This window comes from Anguilla anguilla, chromosome 14, assembly GCF_013347855.1.
Source record: "Anguilla anguilla isolate fAngAng1 chromosome 14, fAngAng1.pri, whole genome shotgun sequence".
NCBI classification, from domain to species: Eukaryota; Metazoa; Chordata; class Actinopteri; order Anguilliformes; family Anguillidae; genus Anguilla; species Anguilla anguilla.
Genome location: NC_049214.1, coordinates 27,967,440 through 27,983,788, shown reverse-complemented (window position 1 = coordinate 27,983,788; position 16,349 = coordinate 27,967,440). Strand labels below are relative to the sequence as shown.

The 16,349-nt window shown below is 41.2% G+C and overlaps 1 protein-coding gene across 1 annotated transcript in view; it reads right to left on the bottom strand.

Moving 5' to 3' along the window:
- The window catches only part of cabp7b (calcium binding protein 7b), a 36,890-nt gene extending 21,660 nt beyond the window's left edge, over positions 1–15,230 (bottom strand). Inside the window, exon 1 of the mRNA XM_035392172.1 lies at positions 13,879–15,230. Within this exon, the coding sequence (XP_035248063.1) occupies positions 13,879–13,987 (109 nt within the window). The 5' untranslated portion in view covers positions 13,988–15,230. The remainder of the gene's footprint in view (positions 1–13,878) is intronic.
- Between the last annotated feature and the right edge of the window lie 1,119 nt (positions 15,231–16,349).

Sequence of the window (16,349 nt, the reverse complement as noted above, 5' to 3'; positions counted from 1 at the left end):
CGATCGAACATGCGGCTGGCACAGTCACAACTGTGGAGTGGTCAGCACACCTTGGTCACATGCATAATTTGAAGCATTCAATTATGAATATTTCATAACTACCAAATACATCTGATATTTATTTACAAATACGTCAAATACGGTATTCCCATTATACTTCCGAAATGCTATATTTTGTTTTTTTTGGCGTTTGAATTTCTTCTGTGATTACTGTGAGCTATGCCCCCTACACCCTTGAACACAACAACTCCCAGAACTGTGGCAGCACTGCAGCACTTTGGTGAGATCTCCCTGTCTGACACCCCGAGTTCAGGCACACGTACCACAGCACGCCGGGCCGGTACTGCAGCTTGCCTGTGCGCCCGCCATCTGAAGCTCAACCTGGAGACGACAGAACTCCCCTTCCTCCCGGCAAATGGTTTCCCGCAGATTGATGGTTCAATTGCTGTTGATGGCTCCGGAGTCTTAATCCTGCTCTGTTTTATCATCTTGGCGTGGCTGCAGAACACCTGCTGAGCTTCCCTAAACACACTGTGGCAACCGCCCAGACCTGCACATTATCCCTTCACAAAATCAGGGGAATCTACCCCTTTGCTCACCCAAGAGGCTACTCAGAAATACAGGAACATTGGGGGTACATTCTTGTTCTTCAAGGAACAAATTTCCCAAATGTACCATGAAAGGTATAATTAAGCAGGTATAAAAATGTATAGTTATTTGAGTATAAGACCAAAGATATGAATTATTAAAACTATGGCTAGGGTTACAGATTCACATACCCTTAGGGTACCAGCTTAGTGGCAAGCAGTGCCATCTTAGACACATTCTTTTGTATCTTGGCTGAAACATTATGGAACTCACTGTCTATTATTGTATCTGTGCCTATGTGTATCTATGTTTAGCTCTGACAGTGTTTGCTTACCGTACAATATTTGCTTTGACTAAACACTTGTGAAATGACTAAATAGTAAATTGCGATTGGTCCACAGATCTGGGACCCCTATTCAGGTACTGGGATCCGTACAAGTGATCAGAACACCGACTGCCCAATCTAGCACTGCTCAGGTGGGAGTGCTATTGTTAGGTCTTAACCCGGCTGTGTTATTGCATTCCTTAGAAACATTGTTCAGCACAACTGTCCACCTGGACAACATTTAAAAATCATTTTATAAACTCCTGCAAGCTGAGCTCTATGGATATTGCTTGGCCAAATGCCACTAGCCAGAGCCGCGATATGGACACGCAGGTTAAACGGAGTGCATTTGGCATCGAGCCGTCGAGGGTGTCTTAATACGCTTTCAGCAAGTAACATGCATTATTCAAGATGAATAAAGCCACACTGTTGAAATGCTTCATCGTTGCTTGATGCCCTCTGCAACTGAACGGCGATTACAGCAGCAAGGTACACCATGTCAGCAAAGACTGCTTTCAAACTGCATGTCATTTATTTTTTGGTCAGATAGAGGTAGATACAGGTGCACTTGGTCGCTCAAAGACTTTTTCTGGTTGACATTTGTTGTTTTTTCCATGTTTACTTCCCTTCTCCGTGTGTCAGAAATACAAATTGGTTTTAGGAGGGTCACGCTTACTATGTGAATCATGAGGCCTATTTAGGAATCTATGAAGCGTATGAACTGGTTAACGTGTAGCCACTTCGTATCAAAACGCCATCTAGATGGTCCCTTAAAAAGATTCCCTGCTTTATAGATTAGTGTCAGTAAGCAATGGTCAGAAATGGCCAAAACACTGTAAGGGCAATGGCTGATATTTGAAAACAGGGATATGGAAACCAAAAAGTAATCCATTCTTTATATTTTTGATGCATACCTGAATAGCAAGAATATTCTTTCTTATCGTGATAATTTTTTCTCCATGCACGACACAGATTGACGTTTAACATATTTTGTGTGACAGTTGTTCTTATTCAGGAATACGTGCTGTCACGACCCGAAAGGCGATCGAGCAGGGGATCCAAAGTGCACTTTAAATCACCTCCCGTCATAATACGGTCGTTAGGTCATTGACAGCATGGCTCACCTTTGTTCGGTACATTAACGTTTAACAGTTTATTACATTCATCCATAAAAATGCCTCGAATGATCAGATATCTGCCCCCGGGCAGGGCAAATGAGTGAATGAGCATAGCAACTCCCATTGGATGGGAAGAGTAAGGGCAAGAAACACTCCACCAGAACACCTTCAATTTCACTGCTTCATTGGACAATAAATGTTGCTGCGGTTTCAGACAGCAGCTAAGCCATAAATGCTATTTTTGGAGTTAAAGTATAAGTGTATGCCAGATTTAAAGTATGGGTGAAACATGTACGTGTGATCCCAGTCCTGCCTCTCTCGCTGCTGCATCCATGCTGCACACGTTGGGCCTCTTTTACAAAACTACGAAAAACCAACGTGGTATTCATGAAACGTGCACAGACCTTCCATTTTGTGTGCATCCCACTTGTAACACTGGTTGAATGCCAATTGTTCATTAATTAACTTAATGCATGTGCCTGTTCATGTTGATTTGCATAAGGAAACACCCTAGCAATCCCATAAAAGGCATGCCGCCTGCATGGTTGTGTGCACGCATCAACCATTCATTTCTCTCTGCAGACATATCTGCAAACATAACAAACGTACACCTTTATGCGTGTTTCCAAACACACGTAGATTTTGAATTTACAAAAGAACAAATTCAGATAAGCAAAAAATTACGAATGCCAAAATGTTTGTGGAAACATTTGTAAGCACAGTTAAATTAAATTTGATCGTACTCATGTTTTGTGAATGAAGCCCATTGTCAGTTACAGCAGTGATGTCATGGTGCATTCTTTCCAGTTCCCATTCCATAACAGCTGATTTCAAAATGGTTGATTCCAGTGTGTAATTCAAAAAGAGGGCGTGTCTGCAGTACCCACTCACTGGTGTTTACATGGGCTTTGACATTAATATAGCTTTGTGTTGCTCCGGAAGGCCTACCATCGGCATTCATAGTGAGGATTTCCACCTCTTTAAGAGCTTGAACCGTGTTGCCCTCGTAGTAAAGTGCTGGAACTACGGAGTGCGTGAAATGTGCGCATGATGGGATGTTATACTCGAGCTTGAGTGTAAGTCCCCGAAATCCCTCATTTTCAATGACAGAAAATGACCTCACGTCCATAGTAATAAAAGCATCAATGCGCTTTTATTACGTCTTTGGCTCCCGCGCTGGAGGAAGTGCGAAGGAATTTGTCCGAGTCTTTTGGCCTTTTAGTACCCTCTCCTTCATTGGCTTGCACAGTGCTTGCAGATTGTCGGGGGCTCGTCAGTCAACCTTTTGCCATTTTGTGTTCCGATGGGAAATCCAAAACGCTGCCGTGTAACAGATTCAAAAGATGGTGCAGCGCTGGTGTCAATCTCAATTTCACCTGATTCCGCTGGTGCCTGACACTGAATGAGCTTGCTTGAGCTGAGCTTATAGCACCATCTTCGCTCAAACAATTCAAGGGAAGAGACCAGAGGCCTCAGTACAGTTTTGCTGGTAAGATCAGAGATATAATTAAGAAGTAACAAATGAGCGGATACTGTGAAGTATATTTTAGTAATGAAGATGCATATCGTCACATTTTTATATGATAATATTTCACGGCAAGATACGTACATCGTCACGTCATTGAGTATCACTAAAATCAGCAACCTTTCCAGTCAGTTTAAATTGCAATCTCTTTCAATATTGTCAGAGAGTAAAAGTGTACCTTCTCTACTGGGGTGTAGATCATCACAGGAGAAGAAGCCTCGGCCAAAAGCTGTCTCAATTGTCAATGAACGCGAGGCTTTGTTCTTTGCACCATTTTGACTAAATGCCTCACAGCCCCTCCTGTGAGCTGGGAGAGGGCCTGAGATCATCATTCCTTAACCAAGTCCTCAGAATATGTCAGGCAAAGAGGTAAAATTCCTTTTAACTGTTTCCGATTCCGCTAACCAAGTGTTGTTAGTACCTGCAAGAACACTGAGAGGACACATTCTTGCCAATGCACAATCCAGTTGTAATGTCAAGCCATTAGCAGCAATACACTTCAATACAGGACCTGTTTTGAATTCTCACTTTTACATGACAAATTACTCCAATTATTAAAGTCTCTTCAGGATTCAAGATTTCCAGAAAACTTAGAGAAGAGTGTCTGCTGTAGTTAGCAAGCGTGGGAGGTAAGGCTGAGCGATGACATACACTATTGCCCTCCCCCCCCTCCCCCGCGCTGGATTACTGGGGCGATGAGCGGCCATTCAGAAGTGGTTTGTTCTGGACATGCTGAACATCGTTAAAACTCATGTCCATGGCCTGTTCACACTCGGTGATCTTGGTATTAAAATCCGCAATAAAATAATTTTGTGGTTAAGATCCAGATCCAGACTTAATCACACTCAAATATTTCAGTAAAACAACAGACATTTCACATGAACCACAACGCTTTGCCTGCCCGCCATCAGCTGCCTCCACGGGACAATTACGGCCAGCTGCTCAGGCGGCCCAAAACACTCAACCTGTTCCCAGAAACTGGAGAACGGGTGAGTTTTCTTTTTGTTTTTGCTGACATTAGCAAATATCAGCTGGTGGCTAGCTAGCTAGCTGCTATGCTAACCACCGGTACAATACCAATCTTTTGATGAAGTGCTACCCACTCAACAAAAAAAAACAAAAAAAAACAAAAAACAGATTAAAGTGTTTCTCAGAAATGCCAAAGGCTGTAAGGCACCTTCTCATAAACCGAGATCTGTGAAACTCTGCTTTGACTTGTGGCTATCAAAAACATCAATCAAGCTCCTGAGGGAGAGCGACAGCAGGCCCAGACGAAGTGACCCCCCCGCCCCCCAGCTTTACTTCATCACTGTTCACACCAGCTGACCCCAGTATCTGACATTTCTAACATCTCATTCTGTCAGAAAAAGGTCCCTAGCTTGTTTTAAGAAGTCTTTTTATCGAAATCCCCAAGTCACCAAAAGTTTCTGACTACAGGCCTGTGGCCTTGACATCAGTTGCCATTTGAAAGGCAAGCATTTGAACAGCAAGTCCTGGTTTACATCAAGAAAGTCACATTACTTTAGTATTATTATTTATTTTTTTAGTTCAGAAAACATTTAGCTTTCCTATAACTCATGAAAGATTAAACATTATTAGAACTCTTCGTAAACCCATTCATCACAGGGGCCCTATCACAAAAATCTATGCCACTGATGATGTGGGAAAAGGGCTGGATTAGGCTATGGTGAAGAGCCAGCCACCCTCAGCACCCGAGCATAATTCTTGCATAATTGCACAGCAAGTTATGTGAACTGAGAGCATGGATGCCTGTCCAACGAGAGACAAAGGACTGGAATGTAATCTGCTTTACAGAAACAGATGTTGTAAGAGGCGCAGGATCAAGCCATTGAGCCTATGGGGTCCTCTGTACACCGTGCTGATAATAGGACAAAAAAAAAAACTCTGGAAAAGCAAGAGAAATGGAGTATATTTTATGACTCCATCCTGGAGTACCTTATGTTACAGCCTTTATGGCTGCCATGGGAGTTTACAGTTTACAGCTGTTATCATCTCAGCTGTTTACATTCCCCCACAAGCCAGCACTGCCCTGGCACTCAAAGAACTCTACCCTGCACCCTGAGGCCACTTTCATCGTGGATGGGGACTTCAACAACTCCTTGCATTTGAAGAAAGTTATCCCAGAATACTTCCAGCACATAGCCTCTAACACACGGGGGGGATTAAACCATAGAACACTGTCATTCTCCCTTCCGGGATGTATACAAGACCCTCCTTGGCCCAAACCCTCCCTCCATTCAGAAAATGAGATAAGTCCTCCATCCTCCCCCCCTTCTTCGCCAGAGCAGTTGTGGAGACAGTCTGCAGCAGCAGATCCTCAGGAAGTTCGACCACTACACTATCAAAAACATCCTGACAAGCTGCATCACCACCTGGGCCCTGTTTCACGTACATGGCTGAGTTAACCAGATTAGTTCTGGGGGTAAACCCTAGGATTTTCGGTTTCACAAAGCGAGTTCAGTTTAGCCAGACTTTAGCCACCAGTTTAGTTTAGTCAACAGTGACTGAAGCCCAAACCTGCATAACCTCAGGTTCAAGTTTGCGTTAACTGGATAACATGACCATGCCTATATAAGCCACAAGGTGAAATCACACAACAGCAGCAGGAATTAATGCACCGTTTGTAAGAGGTGCTTGTCAATGAACAAGCCATCATTGCAAGAAGAGTATTTAGAAGGGAACATGTTTTTAGAGACCGACAAGATCATTAAGGCACTTGGATGATTATCTTTATGAGCACCATTGATTTAGTCATGAAGGAATTATTTATCCCCTGCAATTAATGGGAAGACATATTACAAACTCAAAGTGAAGCAGAGTCCCAACAGTGATACAGACACATCAGTATAACACCTTTCATTCATACATAAAATGCAATGCAAAGTGCTTCACATTTGAGATGAATAAAAAAACAAGATAAAAGAAAAAGAAACAGGATACAAGATTGCACAATAAATACAGTAGTAAAACTGAGGAAATTAAAACATGGCAGAGACAAGGAAGTATTGAGAATAAATAAAATGAGAAACATCATTAAAGCCACTGTATGCTGAGCTATCGGGAAAGTGTAGCCTACTTTAAATTCAAAAGGCATATCAGTGTGCTCAGATTTCCTGCCGATGCAAGGGAGAACACTATTAAGGAAGGCTTCACTGCAGTCAGGGGTAAATTTGATATCATTAGCAAGAGGGTTTCACAATGGTAATATTTACATAATCAATAATAATTGATCTACAGCCCCAAAACAACATTGATTACATTCCGAGAGTTCAAAAAATATTGCTTTTGTCTATTTCAATATTAAATTATCCTGCAAAGGGCAGCTTCACCTCGATTTGTGTCTATATATAAGAGTGTGATCCTGTTTTTGGTACGCGATTCATCTCCCCTTCATAGCAGAGCGAATGCGTGTAGTTATTCGAGCTCATTCAATGGCCGATTAACTAATCGATTCACGTTCGTGAAATGTAACAAGTCTGAATTTAATTATCGAGATAATTTGAAACGATACGCAATAATTTACCCTGGAATGTTCAAGTGACGTGTGTGAAACTGGGCCCAGGTATAGTAACTGCACCGCTCTCAAGCGCAAAGCATTTCAGAGGGCAGTGCAGACAGCTCGAGGTGCCATTGGAGGTCATTTCCTCTAAGACATCCACACCAGGCAGTGTCTGAGGAAGACCCGCTAAAACCATTAAAGACTCCAGCCGCCCAAGCCACAGACTGCTCAGGCTACTGCCATCAGGCAGATGGTCCCTCAGCATCAGGTCCCAGACAGATAGACTTAAAGGCAGGCTCTATCACCAGGCCATCAGGCTGTTAAATAGTTGACCACCGCTGTCAATCAATGCTGAAATCCCGGCAGTTTTTACGCACTCCACTGCACACAGACCACTTAAACTGCCACAGGTGCATAAATACTAAAATTTCCATCGCCATTCATCTCTATGCCCTCATAGGATTAGTGTAGCCCTAGACTGAACTCAACCATCTTGTTATTAGGAAATACTTGATGATACATCATTCTGGCCTGTGCAATTAATGTAAGGTAATGCCAAATATTTGCACTTCTCACCAGCAGGACACAGTTTTGGTTTACACCTTTTATTTTACACCACATACAATAACCCAATTGATTAGGTCTACAAGTGACTATAAATTAACACATACATAATTGTAAGTAACACTATATGTTAACAGGGAATCAAGAACAATGTTACAACAAACATTTAAAGATTATTCATGTGTGACTCGCTTGGTTGCTCAGGTAGATACTTTATTAGTTCTTGATGTGATAAGCATTATTTTATCCCTTCATTCATCATAATTTATGCATTCCAGTATTAGTAAATGCTTCCTTGTGTACCAGTATTATAATGTGTTATAACTGCATCGTGTTCACGTATTAAAATTAATTTAATTGTTTTAGATATTTATTCTAGTTCAGTTCATTGTGCTGCTATTGTATTGTTGGAGTTCCACGCTTAAGAATTTCACTCACCTTTATACTTGTGTAAATCAGGAATGTGACAACAAAAAACTTGAAACTTGAAACGAAATGTGAGCAAAACTCAAGAAATGATCATTGACCACAGACAGAAAACAACCATTCAAGCCACTCATCCTCACTGACAGCAAACCAATCACCATAACAACTCAACTTCAAATTTCTCGGCACTTGTATAAGCAATAATCTGAAATGGGACATCAATTCCAATCACATTCTCGCGAAAGCTCTAAAGAGACACATTTTTCCCAGACAACTTATGAAATACGGAGTCGAACAGTGTTTACTGATTCAATTCTACGCAGTCATCATCTAAATCTCCTTAACACTGTCAATCACTGTCTGGTATGAAAGCACATACAAACACACACTGCACAAAGGGATTTAAAAATCACGGGCTGTAACCTCCCCTCATCGGACTCCGTTTGCGCTCAAGGTACCCTCAAGCGCGCAGCCAAGATTATCGAGTACCCCTCCACCATCTTTGCCCATTTCTGCCTCCTGGCAAGCAGCACAGGTCACTCAGGTGGAAGAGTGAAACACCTCAATTTTCAAGCAATAAAAATAGGGAACTCAACCTCCTCAATCCCCCAGACTTGCCACCAGTCATTTGACTCAAACTGTACCGATGTGGAAGGGCTCTTGCATTGCTATGTCTTGTCTGGTTTCGTTCTCGATTTCCAGTGCAGTTGTTCGCTTGTAGTGAAATGCACTGAGCCCTTTAACAACTGCACCAGCAATAAGAGAAACTTGACCCGCAAAATTTAATTACATCATGGAAAGCATTCCCTAATAGTTTTAATTGAAATTATTTAATAAATATTATAATTATAATAAACACTGATTATTTCAAATTGGCTGTAATTTTTATATATCCTGCATCAGTGATGATGGCAGCCATGGTTTGTGTCTCCTACCTGTTTGTAAGAGCTGTCTCCAGTGGTCAGAACAGGATAAAGGAGAGAAAGAGAAAGAAAGCTAGACCACTGTTACTCAATAATCATAAATGCGTATCATAACATTCCAGTCGTGTCATTGTGAAATTCTGACCACAATTTAGCCCATAATTCAATAAAATGCTCTTAGCCAGTTTAAGGACTTACGCAATTCAATCAAACCAGACATTGGCTTTTTTTAATATTCAAATAACTCATAATGCTCATAAGGATTTGCCTTATTCTTATAAGGACTACTGAAAAACCAGCAAACAGCAATAGGTATGGCCTGAATGGAGGAACATGCACCTGCCCCTGCACATGTAATCAGTTCCCAAATCATGCCGTCATAACAAGCGAGACAAACGTCCTAGAACTTATGAAATATTCTCAATGATCCGAATATGAAAATATGTTTAGCTGAACAAAGACTTTGACCCGGTGCCTGAATTAAATCATTGGCTGCATTGCTTCTGCAATCAAAAACATGTTCCCGCCCTCAACGTGTGCATTACTGCAGATGCAAATCTAACAGTAACTAACGTTAGAGCACATTTCCCTGCTTCCTGTCATGACTCCTTCATTTTGCGGCAGAGTGAGCTTTTTGTGAAAAGCTCACGTGGACACCTTGGCACAGGGCACCTCCTGGCATGAAACATTAGTGCATTTCTCAGTCTAATCTGATAAGTAAGTCATATTTTCAGCAGGTCGTTAAACCTGACTCTCGGTGGCCGCAGTATCCAACTGCTTCCTGTTTCCTGTGCCACAGCCCATTATTCACCATGGCTTTCTTAGAGGTCTGAGAGAAAACAGCTGCGCTATTTCCACGCCAGAAGAACCTGGAGGTGGAAATCCATTACTAATGCCTTATGGTTCTCATGGCATTAGGGCTCTGAGATTTCAGACTTCATGTCCATCTCAAATTATTTACCTCCCAGGAAACAACCTTCCTGTAAGACCTGCATTGAATTGCGAATGGCTGTGGGTTTTCACTCCATGTCTGATTGTTTTATAAATAAAAAAATAAATAAATAAATCAGTTTCCTGCCTGACAGCCTGTCTGTTCTGTGATTCGGTAGGTGCTGTGGCCTGGCATTCTGGCACACGGAATGCTGGGAATTTGTCACTGACGGCATTTTCCACAACAGCCATTTAGCTAAAGTCAAAGCAGTAAATTTAACACTGTCTATCCTAAACTATGAATTTAACTGGAATTTATATTGTACACATAATTTGAAAACCGGACATATATAGATGCTTTGGAACAGTTATTTTTGTGTTCTGTAGACTCTTTGGAACAGTCAGGTTTCTGTTCTATAGATGCTTTGGAACAGTCAAGGGTGTGGACTGCCAAATGTGGGCTCAGACTCAGACTAACATTTTCCACACCGCGCACATAAAATTCACACACCATTCCTGGGAGTAAATAACTTGAATCCCATAATCTGCCAGCCTGCTACTGCTCCCTTTATGTCTCTTGACATTAATAGTGGACTACAAACTATCAGGTCTTTGAACAACAAATCATTAATCTGTAATGATTTTATAACTTCAAACCATTGACATTCAATTTCCATAATCTCCATAACCTGAGATCATTTGGCCAGGGCATGGGTAGCAGCCATTATACGTAAGGATAGGTTTGTGTGCAGCCTAGAACCTCTCCTTCCGCCTCAGCAAGCAATATGCTATATGGGCTGTATTAGTCTACTGCCCTCCCAGGCCAAACAGTAAATTTTCTGAATTGCTCGCTGTGATAATGCCAAATTATGATAGTGCCCTCACCCTAGGAGACCTGAATACTTGCTGCCCAGAGAAAGCACTTGCCTTAGAGTTTATGAATCTATTGGGCCCATTTAATTTAACATAATCATATGTAGGTCACTGGACCGACACATAATCACAGTCATACTCTTGACATTGTTATGACTTATGGCCTCAATCTGCGTAACATCAAAATTGTGGAAAAAAGATATCTCTTATAATTTTTTGTTACTTTTCAATTGAGATGCAAAGATGATATTTGTACCTATATGCACTCATTTCATTCATTCTCTGACAGATAAATATTTTTCCAATGTCTACTTATTACTCGGGATTCCAGCCTTTTTTTTTTTACATTTATTTGGCAGACAATTTTATCCAAAGTGACATAAAATAAGTGTGTACCGAAGGTCACTGGAACAATTACAAAACACAGGTCCGATAAGGTACAATTCTCATTATATAGCAGTTATTCATAGCCATGAACGCAGTAAGCATAGGCTACGTCAGAATATAAGGTTAAGTCAAACCAGGAGGCGTGACAAACACAACATCCAATAGTTAAAAAAGGAATACAGGAAGGCCGATAGAAAAGAGAAGGCTTGTAGGGATTTACATACTGGGTGTACTTACCGTTGGACTTAATGTCATCTTATTATTTACAAGTATCACTTTTATTGTCGTGAGCAGGAATAAATTTCACATTTTTCTTGGAAGTATTCAAAAACTAATCTAACTAATTCATTCTCTGGCATCCACAACAAGCATCCAGAACAACGATTTGATATACGAATATGGTTTGTAGCTCTGCGTTCATCAGTTGAGAACAACTTATACTAAAAATAATTTTGTCAGTCCTTGACATAAATGACTCTGACCCGTTCTTCAGCACTTCAACTAAGCATGAGCCAATCAGGGTGAGCATCTTCGGTCCCTGCTGGGTATTAATGGCTTCCGAGGGGAATGCTTTTTTAGACTTTTGAACTGTGAGTTGCATTTTGCAACAAAGAAAGAATACTTTTTTTTGGTTTTGTGGGTATATCATAGTTTTGTTATTCTTCGATTATTTCTGTCTATCTCTTATGCCTTTTTGTGTTTTTGCACTGAAGTTGGAAGGGTAACAAGGTCGGGCTACCTGGTCTCTCTATCTCTCTCTCTCTCTCTCTCTCTCTCACAATTTCACAATTCAATGTGCTTTATTGGCATGAAATACATACAGTAAATATTGCCAAAGCATTACATTACCTGTGCATGACCATCATTGTTGTAATATGTTGTAATATGAGGTGGCAGTGTAGTAAAGCTCTCAAGCAACTGGCCTTGTAACCTAAAGGAAGCTGCAGGTTTGACTCCCCCGGTAAGACCCATTTGTACCTGTGAGCAAGGTATTTAACCTGCATTGATTAAGTGTATACGATGTACTATGTCTATATACTGAAATCAACCCAGACCATTTATATGACAGACAATGATGGGTTAATGATTTAGCACCTGAGATTAAACGCAAAGCACTATAGTAGACTGTGTCCAAGGCATGTAAACTAGAGGAGGATGCATGTAAAGTATGTCTCCATAGAACTCAAACAAGATTTATTACTGAAATAGGCACCTAGCTTTGTCCTCAGTTTTTAAATTAATTGATCTATATGCAATTTAAAACTAAGCTTATCAAGCCATATCCCAAGGTATTTATAGCAAGATACTCTTTCAGTGCACTTGCCATCTAGAGTGATGACCTTCAATTCATCTGTGGACTGAGAATGAGACCTTGAAAACAATAGGCAATTAGTTTTGCCTGCATTAAGGACCAGCTGCAGATCAAAAAGTGTGGACTGAATATAATACAAATTTCACACTAGAAAACACACACACACACACACACACACTGAACACACACCCACATTAATCCAGGTAAATGTGCAAATGCACACACAAACACATTCATGCGATTAAATGCAAACCTACATGTGAAAGGACAGATGAGCAGTTTAAAGTGATAAAAACAGAGTCACTAGGTCAATATGCCTAAACTAAATGAACATCAGATTATTGAGGTGGCAGGTATGGCTTGGCGGGGCTTGCCCATACCTATATAGCACTCATACACCTACACATACACTTTTCAGGGTTTGCGACAGCCATAACCACAATGACCACAGATTCTCAGCCCTCCATAACACTGACTTCCGTACCTTCTGACAACATGTAAACAGGCAAAATGAACAAACAAGTTCACACACCCACACAATCAAGCCCCAAAATTGGGTTATTTCGGGGGGTTTTCTCTCCTACTTTGATTACATCATCACAAATGCTCCAGTACCACTACCAATAATTATCCTCATTGGACATTTAGCTACATCAACTTTAATGAATACTTGACCCTTAATCACAAAAATGCTCAGCTATATGAAACACGTTGTAACTAAGACATTAGCCAGCTGGAACTGCTTTTTACCTGCAGATGAAAAAGCACTGGGCTAAGTGACTTGATATAATTTAGGAAACATTAGGTAGCACTACACTGGAATTGAGCTTGTTTAATTTGTGTGAGCTCAGACAGACAATATTGTTTGTTGTAACTCGGCCTTATTTTGTTATCAATACTTTTAATGGCAATTTCGCAAGTTTTAATCAATGATTTAGTGCTTTGTATGCGTCAATAACGTTGCATTTTTGTACGTTGTTTTGTCCTTGTTTATATTATAAAATCCAATTATCCAATTCAAATGAACAATAGCAAGTTGAGAAGTTTGAAATTGTCTGTTTCAGCCTGCTAGTAAATTGTGGTCTGTGGTTCTGAAAAGTCAGATAAAACCAGCATGAATTTGAAGGGCAGGGCAACCATGAAGGTACATGCAGCATCTTTATCCGAAGTTAAATTCTTGGCAGGTACTGTGAGTGAAGGATGACTTCTGCCATCCTCTTACAATTGACTGTAATTGATCTTTCAATGTGAACATACAACAATATGTGTCACCTGCACAGCTAAATACCATCGTGAATGAACGAATTAGCGCGAGCGAGGGCGCGCGCGTGTATAGATAATACATAGATACCAACTTTTAATATGGATTTAAAGAAGTCACGCTCACCCTCCACTTCGTCCTCCGGGAGGTTGACGGGGGTGCGATAGGAGAGGATGTCAGGAATTGTGCAGAGTCCCCTGTACATGAAGGTGGAAGTGACAGCACGCACGGGCATTTCTGCGAGCGAGCACCAACCACTGTGTCGCGATCTTCATATAGTTCAGTTTGCTCACTGGCACTTAGCTTTTCCCACTTGTTGTTCAGGATAGGGTGTCGCAGCTCGGGTCAGTAAAAAAGCAATATCAGGTTCCAGCGCTAATCTTTTGGCGTTGAGGTAAAAGAAAGCTTCCCATTCAAGGGCAGAAAACCATGGGCGCAGGATCCTGCAGTTAGTTGAATGCATAAAATGACTGAGTCGTCCAGTGCAGTTCCATTCAAACTTCTGAATGATAATAAATGCATATGGCGCACCAAAATTGCATGAGATTTGATCAAAGGCTACTTATAGCCTACATATATTGCTCTAAGCGTAATGTATATTTAATATTTATTTTACATTATTGCGCAGTGGATTAAACGATTCTGGCTTTTACGGACTTCTCATTGTTAAATATCTTCTACCCATAAAATCAGATTTTTCGATGGTTCCATATGTACCGATATCCAGCCTAAATAGGTCTGCATGATAAACACAGAATGGGATGAAACCCGGAAAATAAATACGATCTCTGTTGAAGCGAACCGGCGTGTGTTCTGATCGACTAAATTTGGGTTTCATTGCACTTGAGTACAAAATGACTGTACTTCGATGCGCATCCCCAAATCTGTGATGCGCGTAATCCTACAGGTAGTATAATGCAAGGTTAATTTTATCTGGATCTAGACTTCACCTGCTTCAAACAGTTCTGTTCCCCTCGGTTATTTTCCCGTTTTCTCCACGGTAACGTATTTTTTTAGAGTCAATCCCAAGGGTAAAAACATGGACGTGGGGCGCAATCAAAGGAGCCTTTTAACTTTATCTCGTCAAAAAACAAGTAGGCTACATGTTCGCAGACCGGCTCTGCGGAATCGTTAAAGTGTATTCTGAATCTCTTTAGGAGCGGAAATTTAAAACAAAGACGATATCGCCGTTGCGTTGTCCGCTTAGGGGTTTTCCGCCGCGGTCCCTGCGTTTCTCTCCAGGTGTAGGAACGCCCTGCTTGTGTGATGCTCCTCGTGTTGCTTCTCACTGCGCTGCCGCCTGACTGTCCCTTCTCTCAGCCCTCTCTTCTTTACTCGCAGCGACACACGTGGTACCCCCAATGCCAAGCAAAAAAAGGATGGTCTTAATTATTTTGCGGAACATCTACGAATTAATACAGGCTACCTGGTCATTTCTATGACTGAAATTAATGCATTTTTTGTAGCTCAATGTATTAAATGAAACAGCTGAAAAAAATCACTGCTGCAAACAGCGGGCACCTGCTGCATTCCCAGACGCAGTGAAAATGTAATGAGTCATTACGCCCGTGCCATTGTGTAGGCCTGCGACGTGGACAACTTGCGGTATTATTCACAGCACGGTCATTGTGCACGCGGGCCTGTCTGTAGACATGCATAATGGAGTAGGCTCCAGTACTTCAAACAGATGATGGATAAATAGACTGATTCGCGATTAATGAATTTGCTTACAATGCAAAATGCCAATCCGAGGTCCCACAAGGTTTTTCCGGACCAAAGTCGCAACCTTTAAAACTGTGAATAACACTTTGGCTTGGCCCTAGTAAGTTGACTACAAACCAAAGAAATGATCACTTTAATTAACATTTATTGGGCTAACTTTAAAATCACAAATGAACAGTGAATCTCTGAGAGAACATTATATTGAGTTCTCTTCTAGATCATCCACCCAGGTGATGGAACATGTTGGATTAAGCTGGACTACAGCATTCCCATGAGACCAACACAGCTTTCAAGCCAACATTGCTCACAGCACAAACACAATATGTCACTAAAGGGAAGTTTTTGGTGGCCTAGATGCTCTGGGCCCTGTCTCCAACCTACATAAAAAAACATAAATGAAAGCAGGTGATTACATGCAGTAAAATGTCCAGTATTAATTCAACTATAATATTGTTTAGTCAACTGTTAATGGGTAACATTTGGGCCCACCTTGGAATGTGGGACCAAGTGTTATAAGTTAGGAGTAGATATTACATTACATTACATTACAGGCATTTGGCAGACGCTCTTATCCAGAGCGACGTACAAAAAGTGTATGACCATAATCAGGAACAAGTATGTTGAAAACCCTAGAGAGAAGTACCGGTCCAAGTGCAGGGAACAACTGCATAGTTCAACTTGGACCCTGAAGGTTAAACTGATTAACACTAACACAAACGAGAACAGCAACAACGCAGTCTATGCAGAAATACAAGCAGTAGTTAAGACAGGTGCATTAACTAAGTCACCTACGAAACAGCTACCTAGTTACCACCCTAAGCTTACAGTCGTTTAAGAGATTACAGGGAGGTAGGGAGGGATGGGGAGAGGTGCAA